Source organism: Penicillium verrucosum (genome assembly GCF_028828655.1).
Source record: "Penicillium verrucosum strain IBT 35672 chromosome Unknown utg000001l_segment0_segment0, whole genome shotgun sequence".
NCBI classification, from domain to species: Eukaryota; Fungi; Ascomycota; class Eurotiomycetes; order Eurotiales; family Aspergillaceae; genus Penicillium; species Penicillium verrucosum.
The window spans coordinates 5254068-5272827 of record NW_026643210.1 but is presented as its reverse complement, the minus strand read 5'-3'; the positions used below and the strand labels follow the sequence as shown (position 1 = coordinate 5272827).

At 45.9% G+C, this 18760-nt stretch overlaps 11 protein-coding genes across 11 annotated transcripts; 8 read left to right on the top strand and 3 right to left on the bottom strand.

Moving 5' to 3' along the window:
- Nucleotides 1–320: 320 nt before the first annotated feature.
- Nucleotides 321–2117, top strand: N7516_001944 (CheY-like superfamily; the record flags this gene model as incomplete). Its single annotated transcript, XM_057214664.1, has 4 exons — nt 321–404; nt 453–904; nt 931–1104; nt 1166–2117. The coding sequence occupies 4 exons, from the start codon at nt 321–323 to the stop codon at nt 2115–2117; spliced, it is 1662 nt and encodes a 553-aa protein (XP_057076547.1).
- An 87-nt stretch (nt 2118–2204) lies between these two features.
- Nucleotides 2205–3944, top strand: N7516_001943 (CheY-like superfamily; the record flags this gene model as incomplete). The annotated part of the gene is given in 6 exon segments (XM_057214663.1): nt 2205–2261; nt 2274–2378; nt 2424–3415; nt 3475–3598; nt 3650–3789; nt 3863–3944. The coding sequence occupies 6 exon segments, from the start codon at nt 2205–2207 to the stop codon at nt 3942–3944; spliced, it is 1500 nt and encodes a 499-aa protein (XP_057076546.1).
- Nucleotides 3945–4308: 364 nt separating this feature from the next.
- N7516_001942 (aminotransferase class IV) lies at nt 4309–5174 on the bottom strand (the record flags this gene model as incomplete). The annotated part of the gene is made up of 2 exons (XM_057214662.1): nt 4309–4714; nt 4843–5174. The coding sequence occupies 2 exons, from the start codon at nt 5172–5174 to the stop codon at nt 4309–4311; spliced, it is 738 nt and encodes a 245-aa protein (XP_057076545.1).
- A 769-nt stretch (nt 5175–5943) lies between these two features.
- N7516_001941 (uncharacterized protein) lies at nt 5944–6178 on the top strand (the record flags this gene model as incomplete). Its single annotated transcript, XM_057214661.1, has 2 exons — nt 5944–6077; nt 6133–6178. The coding sequence occupies 2 exons, from the start codon at nt 5944–5946 to the stop codon at nt 6176–6178; spliced, it is 180 nt and encodes a 59-aa protein (XP_057076544.1).
- Nucleotides 6179–6307: 129 nt separating this feature from the next.
- N7516_001940 (uncharacterized protein) lies at nt 6308–7013 on the top strand (the record flags this gene model as incomplete). The annotated part of the gene is made up of 3 exons (XM_057214660.1): nt 6308–6485; nt 6605–6708; nt 6783–7013. 3 exons carry the CDS (start codon nt 6308–6310, stop codon nt 7011–7013), a joined length of 513 nt encoding a protein of 170 aa, XP_057076543.1.
- Nucleotides 7014–7255: 242 nt separating this feature from the next.
- On the bottom strand, nt 7256–8188 carry N7516_001939 (uncharacterized protein; the record flags this gene model as incomplete). The annotated part of the gene is made up of 1 exon (XM_057214659.1): nt 7256–8188. One exon carries the CDS (start codon nt 8186–8188, stop codon nt 7256–7258), a length of 933 nt encoding a protein of 310 aa, XP_057076542.1.
- Nucleotides 8189–9805: 1617 nt separating this feature from the next.
- On the top strand, nt 9806–11034 carry N7516_001938 (cinnamoyl-CoA reductase; the record flags this gene model as incomplete). Its single annotated transcript, XM_057214658.1, has 5 exons — nt 9806–10069; nt 10126–10258; nt 10347–10522; nt 10577–10682; nt 10730–11034. 5 exons carry the CDS (start codon nt 9806–9808, stop codon nt 11032–11034), a joined length of 984 nt encoding a protein of 327 aa, XP_057076541.1.
- A 1226-nt stretch (nt 11035–12260) lies between these two features.
- N7516_001937 (cytochrome P450) lies at nt 12261–14007 on the top strand (the record flags this gene model as incomplete). The annotated part of the gene is made up of 3 exons (XM_057214657.1): nt 12261–12464; nt 12519–12791; nt 12850–14007. The coding sequence occupies 3 exons, from the start codon at nt 12261–12263 to the stop codon at nt 14005–14007; spliced, it is 1635 nt and encodes a 544-aa protein (XP_057076540.1).
- A 610-nt stretch (nt 14008–14617) lies between these two features.
- N7516_001936 (transcription factor sphG) lies at nt 14618–16364 on the bottom strand (the record flags this gene model as incomplete). Its single annotated transcript, XM_057214656.1, has 3 exons — nt 14618–15080; nt 15145–15791; nt 15855–16364. 3 exons carry the CDS (start codon nt 16362–16364, stop codon nt 14618–14620), a joined length of 1620 nt encoding a protein of 539 aa, XP_057076539.1.
- Nucleotides 16365–17385: 1021 nt separating this feature from the next.
- N7516_001935 (uncharacterized protein) lies at nt 17386–17604 on the top strand (the record flags this gene model as incomplete). Its single annotated transcript, XM_057214655.1, has 1 exon — nt 17386–17604. The coding sequence occupies one exon, from the start codon at nt 17386–17388 to the stop codon at nt 17602–17604; it is 219 nt and encodes a 72-aa protein (XP_057076538.1).
- Nucleotides 17605–17790: 186 nt separating this feature from the next.
- N7516_001934 (uncharacterized protein) lies at nt 17791–18536 on the top strand (the record flags this gene model as incomplete). The annotated part of the gene is made up of 2 exons (XM_057214654.1): nt 17791–17971; nt 18052–18536. The coding sequence occupies 2 exons, from the start codon at nt 17791–17793 to the stop codon at nt 18534–18536; spliced, it is 666 nt and encodes a 221-aa protein (XP_057076537.1).
- Nucleotides 18537–18760: the final 224 nt, after the last annotated feature.

Sequence of the window (18760 nt, the reverse complement as noted above, 5' to 3'; positions counted from 1 at the left end):
GTTACTCCGCTATTCGATACATCTATTATCCCATTTTGGTTTCCCCTACGTTTTATCTTCCTTTTATCCTCGTTTATCCTCAAGTTTCCATTCCACTTTCACTCTATTTCTTCGGTTTTCCCTCTAGCGCCAGATCAATTCCTTGTGAAAAAGGAATAGGCGAAGAACTTATGTAGGTGTCACAAAACAAGGGTCTTGCTTGGCGCGGACGTTGACTTTCAACAGGTATCTGGACTTCTCTACGCTTGATCTGTCCTTTGACTGTGATAGCGATCAGAGAAACTCTTCATTTTTACCCATCCTCGGTCTTACGTGATCGGATGAGGATTCCTATTGCTGTGCAGCTTGGGCTGCTGGTGTTGTTGACTGCGGTACCGGGGGTCGCGGTGTTAGCCATCGCAACGGTAGAGAGTTGCAATCGCCCGAATGAGAGCTGGTTCTGACTATTTTAGTGGTTTACCACCTACAACTTTGTAGTGGACGTCGAGTATGTGCTACTTTTTAATATGCAGAGCCAAAATCTAACTTTGAGCAGATCACAGAGCCTCGAACTCGTTGCGACCACCAAGGCTAGTCAGATTGCTTCAAATTTGGACCTTCTCGAAACAACCTGCAAGTCCATCGCCACACGAGTCCTGATTCAATCAGGGTTGAGATGTTACAATGCAGGAAACACGTCCGACGACAACTGGATAAATCCAATAGCCGACGTGCAATCTGCATTAGGTAGTCGTGGATACTTGGACCTTTACCAGGCCATCATATACTCGAAGGACAGTAAAGGAGCAGGTCAGACATTATTAAGCCAGACCAGTGACAGTGTTCCAGACATCACCCTTCCATATACCTACTCCAATGGAACTTCGGTGCAATTGGGAAATGATGGACTGGGCTACCCCCTCCCGTGTACCCAAATCTGACCTATCTCAGCGGGTCAGACGACAACAACTCAATGGTTGTCTATCCATTCTCCGATTATACACTTGGTTTGGACTCGGCATTGCTTCTTGGTCCATTGAAAGTCAACAACTCCTTCTCTCTTGTGTCATTGACTTTGCCGATTGTCAACAACACTTCAGATACAGAAATTTTGGGTTTCATAACGTGAGTACCTTCTCCGAATGTGAAGAAAAGGCTAGGATTGAAACTCATCAACCGCCCCAAGTATTGTCGCTAGTGCCGCGAATCTACAGAGTGTTGTTAACTCCCGAAATGGGCTAGGAAATACCGGTCAGGTTCTCCTCATTGGACCTTCACGAAAAACAAACACTTTCGCTTCCAGTGAGCAGCCCGCAACTGCTACATCTGCCGCTAGTTCTGCCGATCTTAGTGGAGCGCAGGTCCATTACATCTTCGAGCCTACCCCTCTGCCCACCCAGGCTAGCCGGCATAGTGGGATGTCTACCGATATGCCGTTTGCCCTTTCTATGTACCCAACAGCTCTACAAGTGATGTTGCAACCATACTTGAACGTGGGCAGAGCCATAAGTCACCTGTCAAACCGAAATGAGCGAGGGGCGAATGTTGCCGTGGGTATAGTCCGCCCTCAAAGCACTCTTGTCCAATGGATTCTCCTTGTAGAAGAGACTCACTCGGAAGCATTTGCGCCAGTGGGTCGACTACGGAATATTATTATTGCGTGCGTATTTGGCACAGCGGGTGCGATTATCCTCGTGGTCCCTCTTCTAACCCACTGGGCCGTTGCCCCTATCCGAAGACTACGCGCAGCAGCCCGGAAATCAGTCGAGCCCGAGATTACACGACATAATCCTGCCGCGGAGCCGGAGCACGTTGGGTTTGAAGTCGAAAATGAACAGGGCCATACAATCGAGCGAACTGTGCCACATATGGATGAGAAAAGCGCCCCTAGCATGTGGGTGAAACGCCTACCACGTCCCTTGGGGCGATTTAAGAGTTCCACAAGAATCAACAATCCAAAAAACCTCCGAGGCTTTCAGATGCCGGCCAGGGTCAAGGAAAGAAGACATTGTGTAACGGACGAGCTTACGGAGTTGACTAAAACTTACAACGAGATGTCGGACGAGCTCACAATCCAGTACAATCGGCTGGAAGAGCGAGTGGCTGAGCGCACCAGAGAGCTCGAAAAGGCCAAATAGGCTGCAGAGACCGCCAACGAGAGCAAAACCTTGTTTACCGCCAACATATCTCATGAGCTCAAAACTCCCCTTAGTGGGATTCTCGGCATGTGTGCTGTGTGTATGGGCGAGGAGGACCTGGCCCGGATAAAAAAGTTGCTTCAGGTGGTCTACTAGTCAGGGGATCTTCTTTTGCACCTCTTGAACGATTTGCTCACGTTCAGTAAGAATCAAATTGATCAGGCGATCCAAATCGAGGAGAAAGAGTTCAGGTTGTCTGATGTTTGATCACAACTGGCAATCATCTTTCAAAATCAAGTCCATGAGAAACATATTGACTTCAGCATCAACTTTTTTTCTGGTGGAGTGACCGAATCAAAAGGGACCGTGTGCCGCGAAAGCCAATTGGAACCGACCAATTCAGGGGGTGGTTCAACACAGCCTGGCAGACTGGCAGACATGGTCCTTTGGGGTGATCAACACCGAATCCTCCAGGTACTGATCAATTTGGTCAGCAACAGTCTCAAATTTACACATGAGAACGGGAAAGTAGAAGTTCGCATTTGCCTTGTGGATGAACCTTTCAAACATGGAACTCATCTGGCCCCAAAAGACACGCCTCGGCGCAACTCACGAATACGGTCCAAGACCGGCTCAAGTGCCAATTCATCGATCCATGGTGTTGTGGATGTGGCTGAGGATCAAGCTAAAGGGCAAAGAGTGTCACAGTCTAATCTTCGCCAACTTAACTTCCAATTTGAAGTCCAAGATAATGGGCTAGGTATCCCTAGCCATCTCCACCGGCGTATCTTTGATCCTTTCGTTCAGGGTGACCTGGGATTGAATCGGAAATACGGGGGAACTGGGTTGGGTCTCAGTATATGTGCCCAGTTATCCCGCATGCTGGGAGGTGACATTCTGCTAAATAGCGAAGAAGGCAAAGGGTCTCTTTTTACTTTGAGAATCCCCTTGGGGTATGTCAAAGAATTAGCCCTAAGCACACATGCTTCAAGCATCCCAGGATCGCGGACCCCAAGTGTTCTATCCTTGGAAGACTTCTCCAACGCCGCGCGCACATCCTCAAATCATGGGTCAGTGAGGAGCGAACCCCCTGCGCCTGGATTCGAAAAGTCAGAGATACAACCACGTTTGGTTGGATTAAGTCAACCATTTTTCACGCCGACTGCTCCATCGCCTCCTGGGTCAGTGCCTAGCAACTTGCCATCCAATAAAAGCTCATCTGACAATGGCGATCGCTCAAAAAGGATACGTGTGTTGGTTGCCGAAGATAACACAGTCAATCGGGAAGTAGTTCGAAGGTGCGCGCTGATGGAATTCCCTAACTATGAGATATTTCAAATGCTAACTCGTATCCTAGGATGCTCGCGTTGGAGGATGTTTATGATGTGACAATTGTTAAAGATGGTCAGGAGGCATATGACACTGTCAAATCAAATATGGAGAAGGGAGATGCGTTTGATCTAATCTTCATGGACATTCAAGTAAGAGTCTTGTTTTCGCTCAGTTGTGAAAATACTAATTAATTAATACAGATGCCAATCCTCGATGGTCTCGAGAGCACCCGACTTATACGCCAGATGGGATATTCTGCACCCATCGTCGCATTGAGTGCTTTTGCAGAAGAAAGCAACATCAAGGACTGTATGGATTGCGGGACGGATATGTTCATGGGGTCAGTTTGTGCTAATGAGGAACATCCATGGATGCTTCCAATGTTCCAACGATCTACCGCTGACTTAAAATAGTAACCCTATTCGAAGGCTTGCGTTGAAGCAAGTGCTCAGCAAATTTTCCACCATCATTGAGGAAACGGAACTTGGATCCTAAGAAGGACACATCCATGTTTGTCTGTGAGGCAGGCACCTGATATGATGGGAAAGGGCAAGCAGCAATGGTGTATGTATATAGAAATCATAGTTGGAATGTGACTGTGACTCTGGCTTTGATTTTGGTGGCTTTAGAAAATTGTTTTGATTAACAACATTGGAAATACCATGATAACAGTGGCCTACAGTGATCTATGTGTACATTGACATGAATAACCAAACCGTGCATCATGGATCGTGGAAATAACAGAATGGGAGTTTTGTAATAGCTAATCTCAAAGCTGTAGGTAAGATCATAGTGGATAGGCCAGTATCCATCCCATATCTTTTTGGTAACCGGCCCAACTTTCCATCCTCCACTGGCTTCAAATGTTGCCATCAAGACTGGTGATGGGTATGATACCTCCAGCAGTGGTGCACATAAAGATCTCGTCCGCATCATAAACCTTTTGCACAGGTACCAACTCAACCTTAATATCAAACCCGCTGGCTGGAGGGACATCAATCACACTCTTACGCGTAACACCTTCAAGCACTCCACGAGCTGGAGTGTACAAGACATTGTCCTTCACAAGAACAATATTGAAGCCCGAACCCTCGGTGAGGTTGGTGTCACCGTCGGCCAGGAAGGGATATTCGGCGCCGCGATCAGAAGCCTCGAAGAGACCATGCAACAGGTCACCCCATTGTAGATTCTTGACAGTGGCGTCGATGCAGCCAGGTGGTAACGCGGCGGACAGTTCGTGCGATAATCGCGCTTCCACCAACGGGCTGCATCTCGGGTTCCATGCACCAGACGTAAGGTTGGATGAACATGTAGACACGGTTAGTGAACGATATCCTCAGGGCGAGAGCCTCGAACACTCTTCAACCCACGCGTCACAATGATTTCCACGAACGCGTCACGAATGCCACTCCTTGCCACCATCCCGACCAAAATCTGCTTCATTTTGTTGGGCGGAAGGGGGAGCTTCATGCGTAGCTTAGTGCAGCTGATTTCCAATTGGGTGATGTGGTCATCGAGGCGGAAAAAGGGACCATCCCAGACGGAGGGAACACCGTATGTCAAATCGCTTTGTATAAAGGCTTGGCCAAGGATTGGGATACGGGCCTCGTGGAGGGGGGTAAGTTCTCCTCCACCCAAGCGACACCTTTTGTAAAGGGGTAAGTGTTTGTTACAAGAATTCCGACGCTCCTGATAGGTGGCAAAGATCTTTTCCATTGTAGCCATGATGACTGTTATACTTTTTTTTTTTCCTTTTTTGGAGTTGAGAAATTTGGAAGACCCGGTTGGCAAATTATTTAGGGATGAGAGTATGAGTAAACATAGAGGGAAGGATCTTTGAGTGCCTTTGTAGGCGCAGACATTATGATATCGCCACAAAGGGAAATTGTTGATATGCCCAGGTGGGTGGTATACCTTTGATAACTACCTAGCTAGGTAGTTACCTACGTAGGTAAGTAGGACCCGATTGGGTAAGTGACCTTTCTGATGCGAGGATCGGGAAGGCGGACCAGTCATGGGGTACAACCTTAGAAGTGCCTAGGTGGCGCCTCCAGGATCAGTAGATATAGATGTAGGTAAATCACCGTAGATGTACCGAGTAACTATAACATAGGTAGAGATGGATGTATACAGAGAGAGAGAGAGATAACGAAAGTTCCGCGGTGGATTCCGCGGTGAATTCCGCGTAAATATCACCTGATCAGATTGATTCCCAATTTAGGAGGAAAGCGACACCTTGATTCATTCTTCTACAACATCACACACACACACACACACACACACACACACACACACACACACACACATACAAAAGAAAGATATGGACCATCTTGCAGTCTCAGACGTGATAATTTCTCACCAAGGAAAGAGAACCAATTCCCTCAGATTTGCGACAGATTGTCATAATTGTGCCTCTTTGAGCGAAAAGTGTGACCGACGTCGACCACGATGTTCAACATGTCTCGGGCGAGGCCGCAGATGTGGTAGCTTTGCAATGCCTCTCTCGTGGGACCCTAGACGAATGTGGCCAGACAATCCTTCGGTAGCCGGTACTTCCAAAGACATACCCAATGAGGAGATTGTCACCGACTCCTCCCTTAAGCCTGTCCCCACTGCATTTGCTGGATGGTAAGATTAACCTAAACGTTTTCGCTTTGTCAAAGGTATCCCTAGACTAAAGAAGCGCCGGAGAGTCAACTCGCCAAAGGAGCAAGCAAGCCGATCAGTAACAGAAAACTTGGCGGCTACCCCGGAGGTCGTGCTTAGAACGGCAGCGCAGAACCTGAAGATATTTGATGATCACTAAAGGGGTAATGCCTTAGCTGGTCTGGGTGTGTTCGAATTTTATTACTCCTACAATGTTTCATCGCTCCGTGTTTCTCACAATTTCTTCCCTAGAGCCACAAGACGGAGACCTTTTTGAAGATTTCAGTTTATTCGACTCCATACTTCCTAACATTTTCCCGTCCACTCCCTTCTTCGATATCGAACCCCAGGACACATTGACAGCAGGGAAAGCTGTTCAATTACTCGAATGTGCATTACAAAGTAGCCCAGTGCTGAGTCTATTAGAGCCTATATTAATACTTTTCACTCTTGATGCAAGTCATTCGCATCGGTCATAAAGGTAGCTGAATTTTAACGCATGACCCTAGTGTACCCTATCCGCTACTGGGAATTGGTCAACTCACCTCATGCGGGCACACTCAATGCTCCAAACCCATGGCGGTCCAAGGGCATTGACAACACCTCGAATTCGGTCACAAGTTCGCAATGCTAGTTTGGTAATAACCTAAAACATCTTTGGCCCTACATAACTTGCTGACCATAAAGGCAAGGTGGGATGCCACACTCGCTTTGATATCTCGACAGAATGCTGTCATGGACCAGGCATACTTGGACCTTTTGGTACGATGGGAGCAACAAGATGAATGGTCTTCTTCGATCTTACTGGGTATCCCCGGGGATTACTGGTTCAACGAAAATGGCTTCGGTGGCGGCGCCAGCGGTGACGAGATGGATCGCCTAGATTATGCGCTTGGGACGCCAATGCGGTCCTATTGACTAGAAGTCAACAGCTTCGGACTTTTCAACGAGAACTCGATGTTCCCCATGGTGAACACTCTCTCTCGGAAAACTACCGACCAACAAAATACGGTATACTTTCAAACATCAGGGCAATTCAGCAGTGAAATGTTTGGCTATTGCAAGAAATTGAAGCCAATTGTAGGCAAAGAAGGTGGTAGTAAGAATATCGTGTGATATAATTACAATTGGCTGCCAAATCAATCGCATTCATGGAGGCTCTACCGAGCCACACCATATTTTGTGAACAACGGGTCATCTAGCAGTCGGTCTAGGCTGCTCTCTTCCACGCCGACCAGAATCTCCATGCCACCATTCGGCAAAACTGGGAGCACAACTTGACAGCCATTGATGCAACCAACATGAGGCACTCGTACAGCTTCGATGTTGTTGCCCAGAAGTGGCCCCCACTCCAATTCGTACAATTTGAAGTTCACCCATGAGGTCAACACGCAGTTAAAGCCTGGAACGTCCAGAAAAGCAGTAGGTACAAGGCGATCGACGTCTTCAAGCTGCTCCACAAGAGCTACCACATCATCTGTGAACTGCTGATTGGCCTGCAGAATCCCCTTTCGGATCTCCGTTGCCAGATCCGCTAAACTCATGGTACTAAGCATTCTGCGGACCGGCACCGATATTGCAACATACTCCAGAAAACATCCTAAAGTTGCTGGGTGCAACTCAGGATTTGTCCGTTGCCGCCCGTCAATAGCAATGTTGAAAATAGATACAGGGTCGCCCTCTAGAGTCTCCAGGGGCGATTGTACTGCCATAACTGTACGCCAGAGTAGTGCCGCAAGAGCATCATTGGTCGATATCCATTTTTGGTCGGACGGCTCGGTCGCATTCACTGGGGATGCCTCTGCCTTTAGGGCTGCTAAGGACTCTGGGGAAAAATAGAAAACCTGACCACGATGGCTCAGGGAGGTCATCTTTGGTGGGGCTCCCGGGGGTGTGAATGGAAGAAGGGTGTACTCTGGATGGCTTTCGAGCTTTCCTGCAGTATCACCGGACGACTTTGTCACTCGCTCGCGATCTTGCCAAATGACCTCTGGAAGCTGGATGGGATCTCGAATCTCCAGTCCTTGTGCCCGGCGACACTCCTCTGCCCATATGTTTGTCCAAGTATAGAATGTTGTACCGTCGCCCGCCATGTGGAAGATGCACCACGTCAGGATCAATCCCCCACGGATGAAATTGGCCTGGACGACTGAAACTGGAAGTCGCTCTCCAGCTGAAGGCCAAACAGAACGGGGGCAAAACAAATCGGCATCGAATGATGTTGTTGTTGTTGTTGTTCTAATTAACGTCTATGAGCGAACGGGCGTAGCCCGTTCCTCTACTACTTCGCTATCTATACCTTAATATCTTACTATCTAACCTATTTTCTATTAGTATCTACTATATTTTCTAATTAATATATTTATTACTAAATATATATATCTAAATCTATTATATATATATCCTAACTATTCTTACTTCTATATTACTAATAAATATATATTAAGTATTATTATATAAATACCTTATTTTTTATATCTAAAACTATAAATATTTCCCTTTTATATAATATTTATCCGTAATCTTAGAATAATATTATAATATATATTTAATAATTAATACTATCTTTAGTAGGATTAATCCTATCTAACTATAAAATATATATATTAGGGCTAAACTACTATAACCTTTATATATATATATATCCCCGCTTATATAATCTAAGAATAATAATATATAATATAAAGTTTTAATAACTATAACTAATAATAACTTTATTAGGATTAATCTTATATAACTAAGATATATATTTTAGGATTAAAGTACTATAACCTATATACATATATATATATATTTTAATTAGATTATAAAGATATTATATTTTTTTCGGATAAAACTATAAATAACTTATTTTTTAGACTAGGCTTACGTAATCGATATAATACATTTTATAGCCCTACTTCCGCTTTATATTATAGTATTTTTTAGTATTTTATTAAATTTAATATATAGGGAGTAATATTAATAATTAATATTAGAATTAATTATATTAAAGTAGCCGCTATTTATAATACGTACCGCGGTAAATACAAAATACCGTAATTAATATTTACTACTAGGCTGCTAAGATAAGACCGATACGGATCCGTATTAGGGTCCGTATTAAATTTTCCCGGTCGTACCCTAACAAAAAAAAGTCGAGATTTTAAGTTAACTTTTAACACCCTTACTATACTCCCATCGGTCCCAAATTTAGCATACGGCCTAGTATAACATTAGAATAGAACTATACAAATTTTTAGACCCATCGGAGCACGGGAGTTCATGGATATCTAACCCCCATATCCAAGAGCTTTTTGAGGGTTTCAGGAGCCAATCAGAGCCATAGGGTTGCCCTAGATATGGCGTGGAATAGAGTTAGTTTGAAGAGTTCTGATTTTCAAACAATACATATAGTAGAATTCGAATACCGTTTACCCCGAGACACTTATGCTTTGCCTCAGCTCGTACTCGAAATCACGCTAATCTGTATAAGGTTATTGAAGGCAACAGCACGTACCAGAATGCGAAGCTACTCTCTTTGCCGGGCAGGCGGTCCGGTCGCTCGGGTTGACGGCCCGAGCCGCGTCAGTGTCAGGAACTCTTACATGATTGAAGATGTCTTATATCACGTTGATCTTCATTTTATTTCCATGGTATCCAGGGTATAGCAGGAACTCCTGTTGTGCTCTGAAGTTCCAAATACGCACCGATTCAACGTGTCGTTCAATATGGATGACAAAGCATACGCTCTCCCTCCGAGTTCTCGAGTGCTTGTGACCGGAGCGAACGGCTACCTCGCTTCACAGATAATTGATTTATTGCTAAGTCGTGGGTACCTTGTACGCGGGCAAGTGCGTCAACATCGACAATGGCTAAACGAGCATTTCAAGGGCAAGTATGGCGATCTCTTCGAGTCTGTCATCCTATCTGAATTAGATGATCGCGAGGGCATAGCTCCTTTGCTAGACGATGTAGATGGCGTGATCTTGGTGGTATGGGATTTAAGTTGGTACCAAAGTGGAAATGGCGCGGGACTAACTATTGTTAGGCAATGGATATGTCCTTTGAAGATGACCCGACCATCGTCGAGAAAACAGTGAAAAGAACTCTGACTTGGCTCGAAGTCGCTGCGGAATCACCCTCAGTCAAACGTGTGGTACTGACGTCCTCTGCCTCTGCATGTGTGACGCCCGCGGCGAATTCACCCGCTCAATTTGACAAATGCATGTCCTAGACATTAGGATACGACATCGTGCTAACAAGTACCAGATTCATTCAACTCCGAGGCTGTTGCTGCTGTCCAGAACAACACACCTGAGATCCCAGGTATGATGGGGGCGTCTTTATATGCCGCTTCGAAAACCGAAGGAGAAAGAGAAGCAGTGAAATGGGTGGAGAATCACAAGCCCTCTTTTGTTTTTAATAGGGTTGTGCCTTATTGGTGTGTAAGTATTGCCAATTTCCTTTTGGCTAGATACCAATCACTGACTTTATATAAGCTCGGCCCTCGCGTTCACCCCGAGGCTGGTGGACCGATGGGAAGTATGGGCATGACAAGTGCACTTGTAAAGGGTTACGGGGACTTCATGTATATGTTCCCCCCCAGTGAGTGCATTTCCAACTCTCACTTATACTGTACTAACAGTGTTCAGTGTGGTATGTGAGTGTCAAAGATGCAGCATATCTCCACATTGCCGCTCTTCTTCATCCAGACATAAAGTCGGAACGCATTTTTGCTATGGCAGCACCATTCAACTGGACTGAAGTTGTGGAGATCATTCGCAAAATTCAACCGGATAACCATAAGATTCCCGGTCCACCAGCCGACGAAGGCCGCTGTCTGCACGAGTTCGTGGAGGTCAGCAGGGGAAAGAAGCTTCTACAAGAATTTTGTGGACAGCCTGGCTGGACGTCGTTAGAGGATTGCCTCGTTGCTGGCTTGCCAACATACGAGTGATAGTATGTCAGAGAATGAGGAGAATTCTCAAAGTCGAGTGAAACTATTTGAATCGTTGGTATTTTCCAAGCGCAAATATGCAGACCTCAGTAGGAAACCCAGGGACTAAGCGATTTCTCAGCGGGTTGAAAACCTTGGAAGCGATCTATGAACAATCTAGTGAATCGCAGAAGCTTGTTTTACAGTCTGTTGGGTGACGTCAGTTCTTGGATTTCCAAGGTCTTGTAGAACAAAACTCGTCATATTAACCATAGTAATCTAGCATTTAAATGGGAGAAAGACAGTATAGATAGTGTGTGGCCCAAGGCAATTTTTTTCAAATGTAAATTTGTAATGTCATTCATAGGCGAGTGTGCCACCCGCTTTTCTTACTACCGCATCTTCCTATCTTCCATCCATCACTATGCCTCCCACAAAGCAATAGATCGAGCCAAAATCCAGCTCATCAGTAATGGATTATATTACTTGGCAAACAGGCTCTTCAAAATAGAAAAAGAAGAAAAAGAAATCGCCTCTATACGCGATGCAGTCCCGCGGAACGATTTTTACCGACACATCTATTCTGCACATTCTGTATAGTATTCAAAATCCGACCCATCAAAGTACTCAACTGGCTATGCCCGTCCTATGTAGTTCGCACTGTAACGACCATGTTTCGACTAATCTTGAATCATTCTTTTCCTTGTATTGTCACAATGCAACGCGTTATGGAATCTGTATCGGGTAAGGTATTGACGCCTGCACTATACTGTATTGAGCGTCAACTGTACATAAGTTTACAAAGCATAAGGATTTGAAAGGGAAAACTGCCTGAGAAACTCACCAACCCAAAGCAATTGATTACTGAGAATAATCAGAAATACCGTGAATGCATGGATCATGGGATGTTTCCTAAATTCTAGTATCAGACCAGGATGTCGGACTGCTAATGCGCCGAGCCTGCTTGTTTGGCAGGCCACCGAGTGGGGTTTCGGTGCGGCCCCCCGATCCAGGGAGTCCCTCCAAAGACGGGCCGACCGGAGCGAAGTGCGTCGTCTATCTCTCCCTTGCGACATGTCAGATCCCATGGTGCCATAACCACACCACCATAGTTATGCTATAGTGTCCGTGCCAGTTTAATGTGCTGCTCTTCTTGAAAAATAAAGAGTGTGCACCGGCCGCCCACGAGGACCATCGTTACATGCTGATTTGACGTCTTGGAAAACACACTCACTTTGACCGCCACGATGAGTCGCTTAGGAGATAATTTTGGTATTCTGTATATTGGTGCAGCAGCAGCAGTGTATTTCAAGCCAGAGCATGCTATCTACGACTCGAGACTGCTGACCCTTATTGCTGTATTTTCTATCATCACGCTGTTCAAGTTGATATACAATGTGTCGTTGTACCCAGCTCTGTTTACACCACTAAAACAAATACAGACACCGCCAGTAAGTGAGTCGAGGTGAGCGCACGGCCAATACATTGAATCTGACATTGAGTAGGATAGACACTGGCTTAGAGGAAATGGCGAGTCTATCTTCATCGATACGCCTTTTGAACCAATGAAGAAATGGGCGCACAATATGCCAAATGATGGTCTGATCCGTTATTATATTGTCGGAAATTTGGAGAGGGTCTTTCCGACGAGCACTGCCGCCTTGAGAGAGATATTGGTAAACAAGGCTTACGATTTTGCTAAACCTCGAACAATACAACAATTCTTGTACCCCATAGTTGGACACGGCCTTCTACTTGCAGAGGGAGAAGAGCATAAGGTACGACGTGATTATTTGTCGGCCTTATGCTTGCATTCACTCACCTTCTTCTGTTCAGGTCCAACGCAAAAGCTTGATGCCAGCGTTCTCGTACCGCCACATCAAAGATCTCTACCCAATTTTTTGGGCCAAGAGCTCAGAGATGGTGAAAAGAATAGAACAGGATCTGCAGCACAGAGGGCCCGCTGAAGATAACACGATACAAGTCAGCAACTGGGTTGGGCGTGCAGCGCTCGATATCATCGGCGTGGCGGGCATGGACCAAGACTTTGACTCGCTACGCAACCCTTCCGGAAAATTGAACAAGTCTTATCACAAGGTCTTTACCATGCCTTCCTTTGGAACAAAGATGCTTCTGTTACTTGGCATAATCATCGGCGATATCACATGGGTCCAGAAATTACCAACAAAGCGAAACAACGACATCCAAGATGGAAGACAAACGATTCGCGATGTCGCGCGCCAAATGATTCGAGAAAAGAGGGAAAACCTGAAAAATACTGGCTCCCAGACTAGCGTGGATATCATCTCTGTTGCCATAGCTGGTGACTCTACCTTCGACGAAGAAAAGCTGGTCGACCAGCTCATGACGTTCCTCGCTGCAGGCCATGAGACCACCGCCAGCGCTATGCAGTGGGCTGTCTACACGCTCTCCAACAAACCTGAGATCCAAACGCGCCTACGTGAAGAAATCCGCGCAAATCTGCCCTCCATTTTTGTAGAAAGCCCGGAGCAAATCGACGCCGTCACGATCGACAACCTGCCTTACCTACATGCTGTCTGCAACGAGATCCTCCGTTTTCACCCATCCGTGCCCAACACCAATCGTGTCGCCCTCAAAGATACCACTTTGGTGGGCAAGCCTATTCCAAAAGGTACAACCATTGTTCTAGCCCCGGAAGTCATCAACAAACTCGAGGGGCTATGGGGTCCAGATGCGGCCGAGTTCAACCCCGATCGGTTCATGGGTCCGGGTATGGCGAATACGGGTGGTGCAACTAGTAACTACGCTCTTCTCACATTTCTTCATGGCCCTCGTCGCTGCATCGGACATGGTTTTGCGAAGGGTGAGCTAGCCTGTTTGCTTGCTGCTACCGTTGGTCGTTTCAAATTTGAATTGAAGTATCCGGATGCTAAGCTGGAAGTGCGGGAAGGTGCTACTCATGCGCCTAAAGATGGTGTTTTGGCGAAGTTTACGTCGGTGGAAGGGTGGTAAAACTGATTTCGGCGGTTCTTTGTTGAGCCAGGGTTCGACCGGTATATATCCTTCTCGTTGGATAGATTGTTGTGCCGGTTCAGTGGGTGTTGTATCGCAGTCCGACCGTAACGTGTTAAGACAAGCAAAAGCACGGTAATCTGTTGTTGTAGTGGCCTCAGGCCACCATGTTGGTGCCTCAGGCATTAACCCTTCTGTAGGTAGATAGTCGGCAGATCGCTCTCCCATAGCAATCAACTCTCTCCCTCCTCTCCCTTCGGGCCCTAACAGTAGATTAGGCCTCAACATAATCTATATGTAGGTAGAAACATCGGTAAAAAATAATGGGATGATATCAGAAAGAATCTGACCAGTGCTTTTGAAGTAGGGTGCATTACGTATGGAAAGAGCTTGATCAATTATGCTCCAACATACAAGTAAGAAGTGGATCGATTGTATAAACGAAACTACCCTTCAAGTCATTAAGCAGGTCAAAATCATTCTGGCACTAACATACAAGCCTTGATATTTGGCAACGAGTGGCGGGTCATAAATCTAATTCGTTTCCCCCACGAAGCGTATCTAAAAGGACCGTATCTAATGAATTGAAAATCTCACACCTAGGAGCCGTTTAAGAAAAGGACCCCAACTGCGGCATAAACTCACCTGGGCCCAGAGCCGGCTCTTCAGTTGTAAAATTAAGCGGACTCAGGAACGTAAATGAGGTATCTAGGTCTTGGAACACAGAACTGTCAAACCCTGAATTGCCAATTTCTTGGAGTTCCGACCCCAAGTAGGTGTAACGACTTCCAAGGGGGGAGAGGAGGTCTGTGGAAGAGTACGTGTTTGTTGTTGATTCCGGGCTTGGCTTTTGCCGTTTGTGTTGGGTCTTTCGGGCGCTTGTTACGTCTTTCACGATAACTGATAGTTGGTAGAGCCTCCTGTTGTAAGACTTGTCGGCTCGGCTATCTGTGATTGTTTCAAGCATGTCGACGTACTCTTGGAGCATGCTGAGATCGGACTTTGAATCTTTGTTGCTGAGGATGGATAAAAGAACTTCGTAGAGATACAGTGGAGGAAGCGAGGCAACGAAGCTATATGGGCGTAGCATCATTAGTTATCCGTGTTGAGAGTAGCTATGGCTGCTTCAATACTTACGATGGGAAAACGGCGTGGTTGCCTTTGTCGGGTGGTGAGTTCCAAAGGCTTAGCACAAGTTTCATGCACATTCTAGCGACCTCTTGACATCGTTGAAATATGGTGTCTGGGTGGTGTTGGTGGGGCCAGATGAGTAGCAAATGGATATTCAGGTATCTGATCGCTAATTGAAGCTTGGAAGCAGAGGTCTCAGGCAGTGTTTGAACAATGTCAAAGTCCATTCCCGAGTTCGTCAGCCAGACTTGAAGCTTCGATAACGTCATGGTTGCGAAACCCCGAATCTCATCTTGATTTTTAGGCTTGACTTGATTTGCGTATATTTCCAAGTAAATCGCCTCTTCAATCTTAGCCAGCTCAGATTTTGCGATGAGAGATGACGCAAGGCTAGCTTCGGAGGACGCGACGTATGACTCAAAATGGATATCCGATGCGGGTATGTTTGGAGACAACCCAGCTGTCCAGCACAGTGCTTTGTCAATCGTGTACAAACAGTACGAGGTGTTTTGACGCTCCCTTATATCCTCATCGCTGAGGTGACCTTGGAAAGATTGCCATTGGTGGATACCAGTCAACTTTGCGCACCGGGCAGCGAGAGAAAACAACGTCTCGGATACACCGATAGAAAAATGCTCCTGTGCCACCATGTACTGCAGATGGTAAGCCTCGCACTAGGTGGGGGCAGAGATAATATGTATTCATTTGGGACGTACTAGGGATAAGAGAGCCTGAACATTGATCAGATGAGGTGAGACAAGCTGATCAATGCTTTGAACAGCTCGCCTTGTGTTGGCAAGAAATCCCGCGATCATGTCAAATTCAATTGAGGAAACCTTGGTCCCTTGTCTGTTATGCATTGACTCGCCACGATTCGAGCACAATGAGTCTGCCGACATGGCCATGAGAATGAGGTTATTGCAGCAGATGATAGACGCCAGGTCTCGTTCTGACGATGGAGTTTGTCGTAACGTGGTTGCCATGCAAATGAATTTCTCCTTTTGCCAAATGGGGAAGTGAGGGTTGATTGAGGAGAAATATGGCTCAATCATAGCGTCCAAAATAACAAACGGAGGTGTGGTCGGTGGTGATGTATCCTTGGCGCATTCTCCCTCCCCTTGTTTAACAAGAAGATCGATCTTTCGTTGTGCTTGTGAGATGCAATCCTTGAACGTGTGGCTTTCACTGTCGTATCCATCTATCATATTGTCCTTGATCTTAAGCATGAGTGACTCGAGAGACGTGGATCCAAAGCACCGTTCATCATTATTGTGACCCAAGAGAAATCGACTGAGAGGTCGTTTAAAGTCCCTTGTTTCCAACGTGTCTGGGAATTGCTCCGGAGAAAAATGGGGTCTCGGTCCTGGAGGGCTGGATGAACGTCCTGCAGAATCTGGCAGGGTTACCTGTTGCTCATCGAGGAGTTGTTTCAATGATCTTTGTGTGTCTGCTATTGTGTTCTTTTATTCTGATCAGTAACAGGCAGCTCAAGAACACTATTTGCATTATGCTTGACTTACTTCAAGGTGTTGGATGCGACTTCCCATTCCAAGAATAGTACGGCTTCTGGGAAATTATGAGTTAGAATCGGCACGCATAGACGGAAGTGCGGCACACATACAGGAGCGTTGTTTGATTGCACTTTTTGCCTTGACCAGACCATTCACATTGTAGTCCAAGGCGGGTACAATTTCTGCATGATGGTTTCTCTCTACTGCAGCGAATCTTCCTGGATCGACATTGGTCGCAGACTTTGAAGTAATTGGTCACATTAGCATTTCTTTTCTTTGACTGCAATTGACATGTCACTCACCAGTGTACTCATCTCTATTTGTCTCTCTAGTCATTTTGCTAAGCTTTCTAGAGACCAGTTGACAGCCATGTAAAGTTGTTTTGTTGCACTAGAAAGTATGACAAGGACTGTGCCCCGCGTGGGATTATAGCCAATTTGTGTTGGGGGCCGTGCGCTGGGTACTACCCACCGTACTTTTTGCCTCAATGATAGTGACTTGGCAGGTCCAGTGGAGTTCTTGAATTGGAGAATTCCCGCGCTCATCACATTACATGTGTTAGCACTACGGAGGTCCATACCAAAAAGAATGCAACAAAAGCAATTATTTTAATTACTAGCAATTATTAGTGCGGTTTTTTCTATAGTAAATTACCTGGTTAACCCCTTAATTAATTACTATTAAAACCCCTCCTTTACTATCTCTAGATCTTAGATTTCTTATCATCTGTGGAACTATGGGTTATGACCTTTCTGTCCGGGGTGCTATTCTTTATGTGAAAACCATCGGAAAGAGTAATATTGAAATTGCTGAAGAATTCACTATAACTCCTTCGACTGTTGGCCGGCTCTGGAAACGAGCTACTGATAATGGCTATCAATCTTTTGCTACTATTTCTGATACCTTCGTGGCTAATGCTCCTATTCCCGGCCGCCCGAAGAAGCAAACTGAATAAGTTAAAGAAATGGTCTTTGGTAAAATTCGGCGGGATCGTTATGGACGCGAAAAAACATGTATAGATATCTCGAACGAACTAAAGGAAGAGGGTATTCAATTGTCGGCTATAACGGTGTGGCGATGCCTTCGAAAGGGTGGAATGCGAAAAACAAAGGCGACTCGGAAACCGGGTTTAACTAAAGCGATGCGTGAAGCTCGGTTAGCTTGGTGTCTTGAGCACCGAGATTGGACTTTGGAAGATTGGAAGAATGTAATCTGGACTGACGAAACCTCCGTTATTCTTCTTCACCGACGCGGAGGTTATCGAATTTGGCGGACGAAGGAGGAATCGTTCGTTCGAAGTGCGATACGCGAACGGTGGAAGGGTGCGTCGGAGTTTATGTTTTGGGGAAGCTTTTCGTACGATATAAAGGGTCTTGCCACTGTTGGCTACCGGAAACGACAGTTGAAAAGCAGGAAGCTGAGAAAGAAGTTGACGAACTAAATATCGAAATTGAACCTTTAGCCCGACAAAATTGGGAACTGACATCGGGATTTGGGCGACTTGGTCTTCGGAATAAACCTGGATCGAAACCGACTTGGAGGTTTACTTTAAAGACTGGAAAACTTAGCCGATCGAAGTCTCGTGGTGGGATCGATTGGTATCGGTATTGGAAGACAATCCTACACCCGAAACTGATTCCTTTCGCGAAGGAGTGTATAGTTGACCGTCCGGGAACTGTCGTGCAAGAGGATAAAGCGCCCTCGCATTCACACCATTTTCAGCAAAGAATCTTTGAGATTTCGGAAGTTAAGCGTCTTATTTGGCCTGGGAACTCGCCTGATCTCAATATGATTGAGCCGTGCTGGTTTCACCTAAAGCGTGAGACAACAAAGAAAGGTGCGGCAAAGAATCGAAAGGATGCGATTCGGGCCTGGCAAGAGGCTTAGGAAGAACTGCCGCAAGAGCGAATTCAGGCCTGGATCGAGCGTATCCCTTGGCATATTGAACAAATAATTGCCTTACAGGGAGGAAATGAATATAAGGAAGGCCGAAAGCCTACAGAGTAGGGCTGATTCTGGGGGGAGAGAGGGCCGGGGGGGGGTTTGTTGAAATGAAAATGTATATAGAAAAGGCAAAAAAAAAGGATACATAGACAAAACGGTGGCTGTTT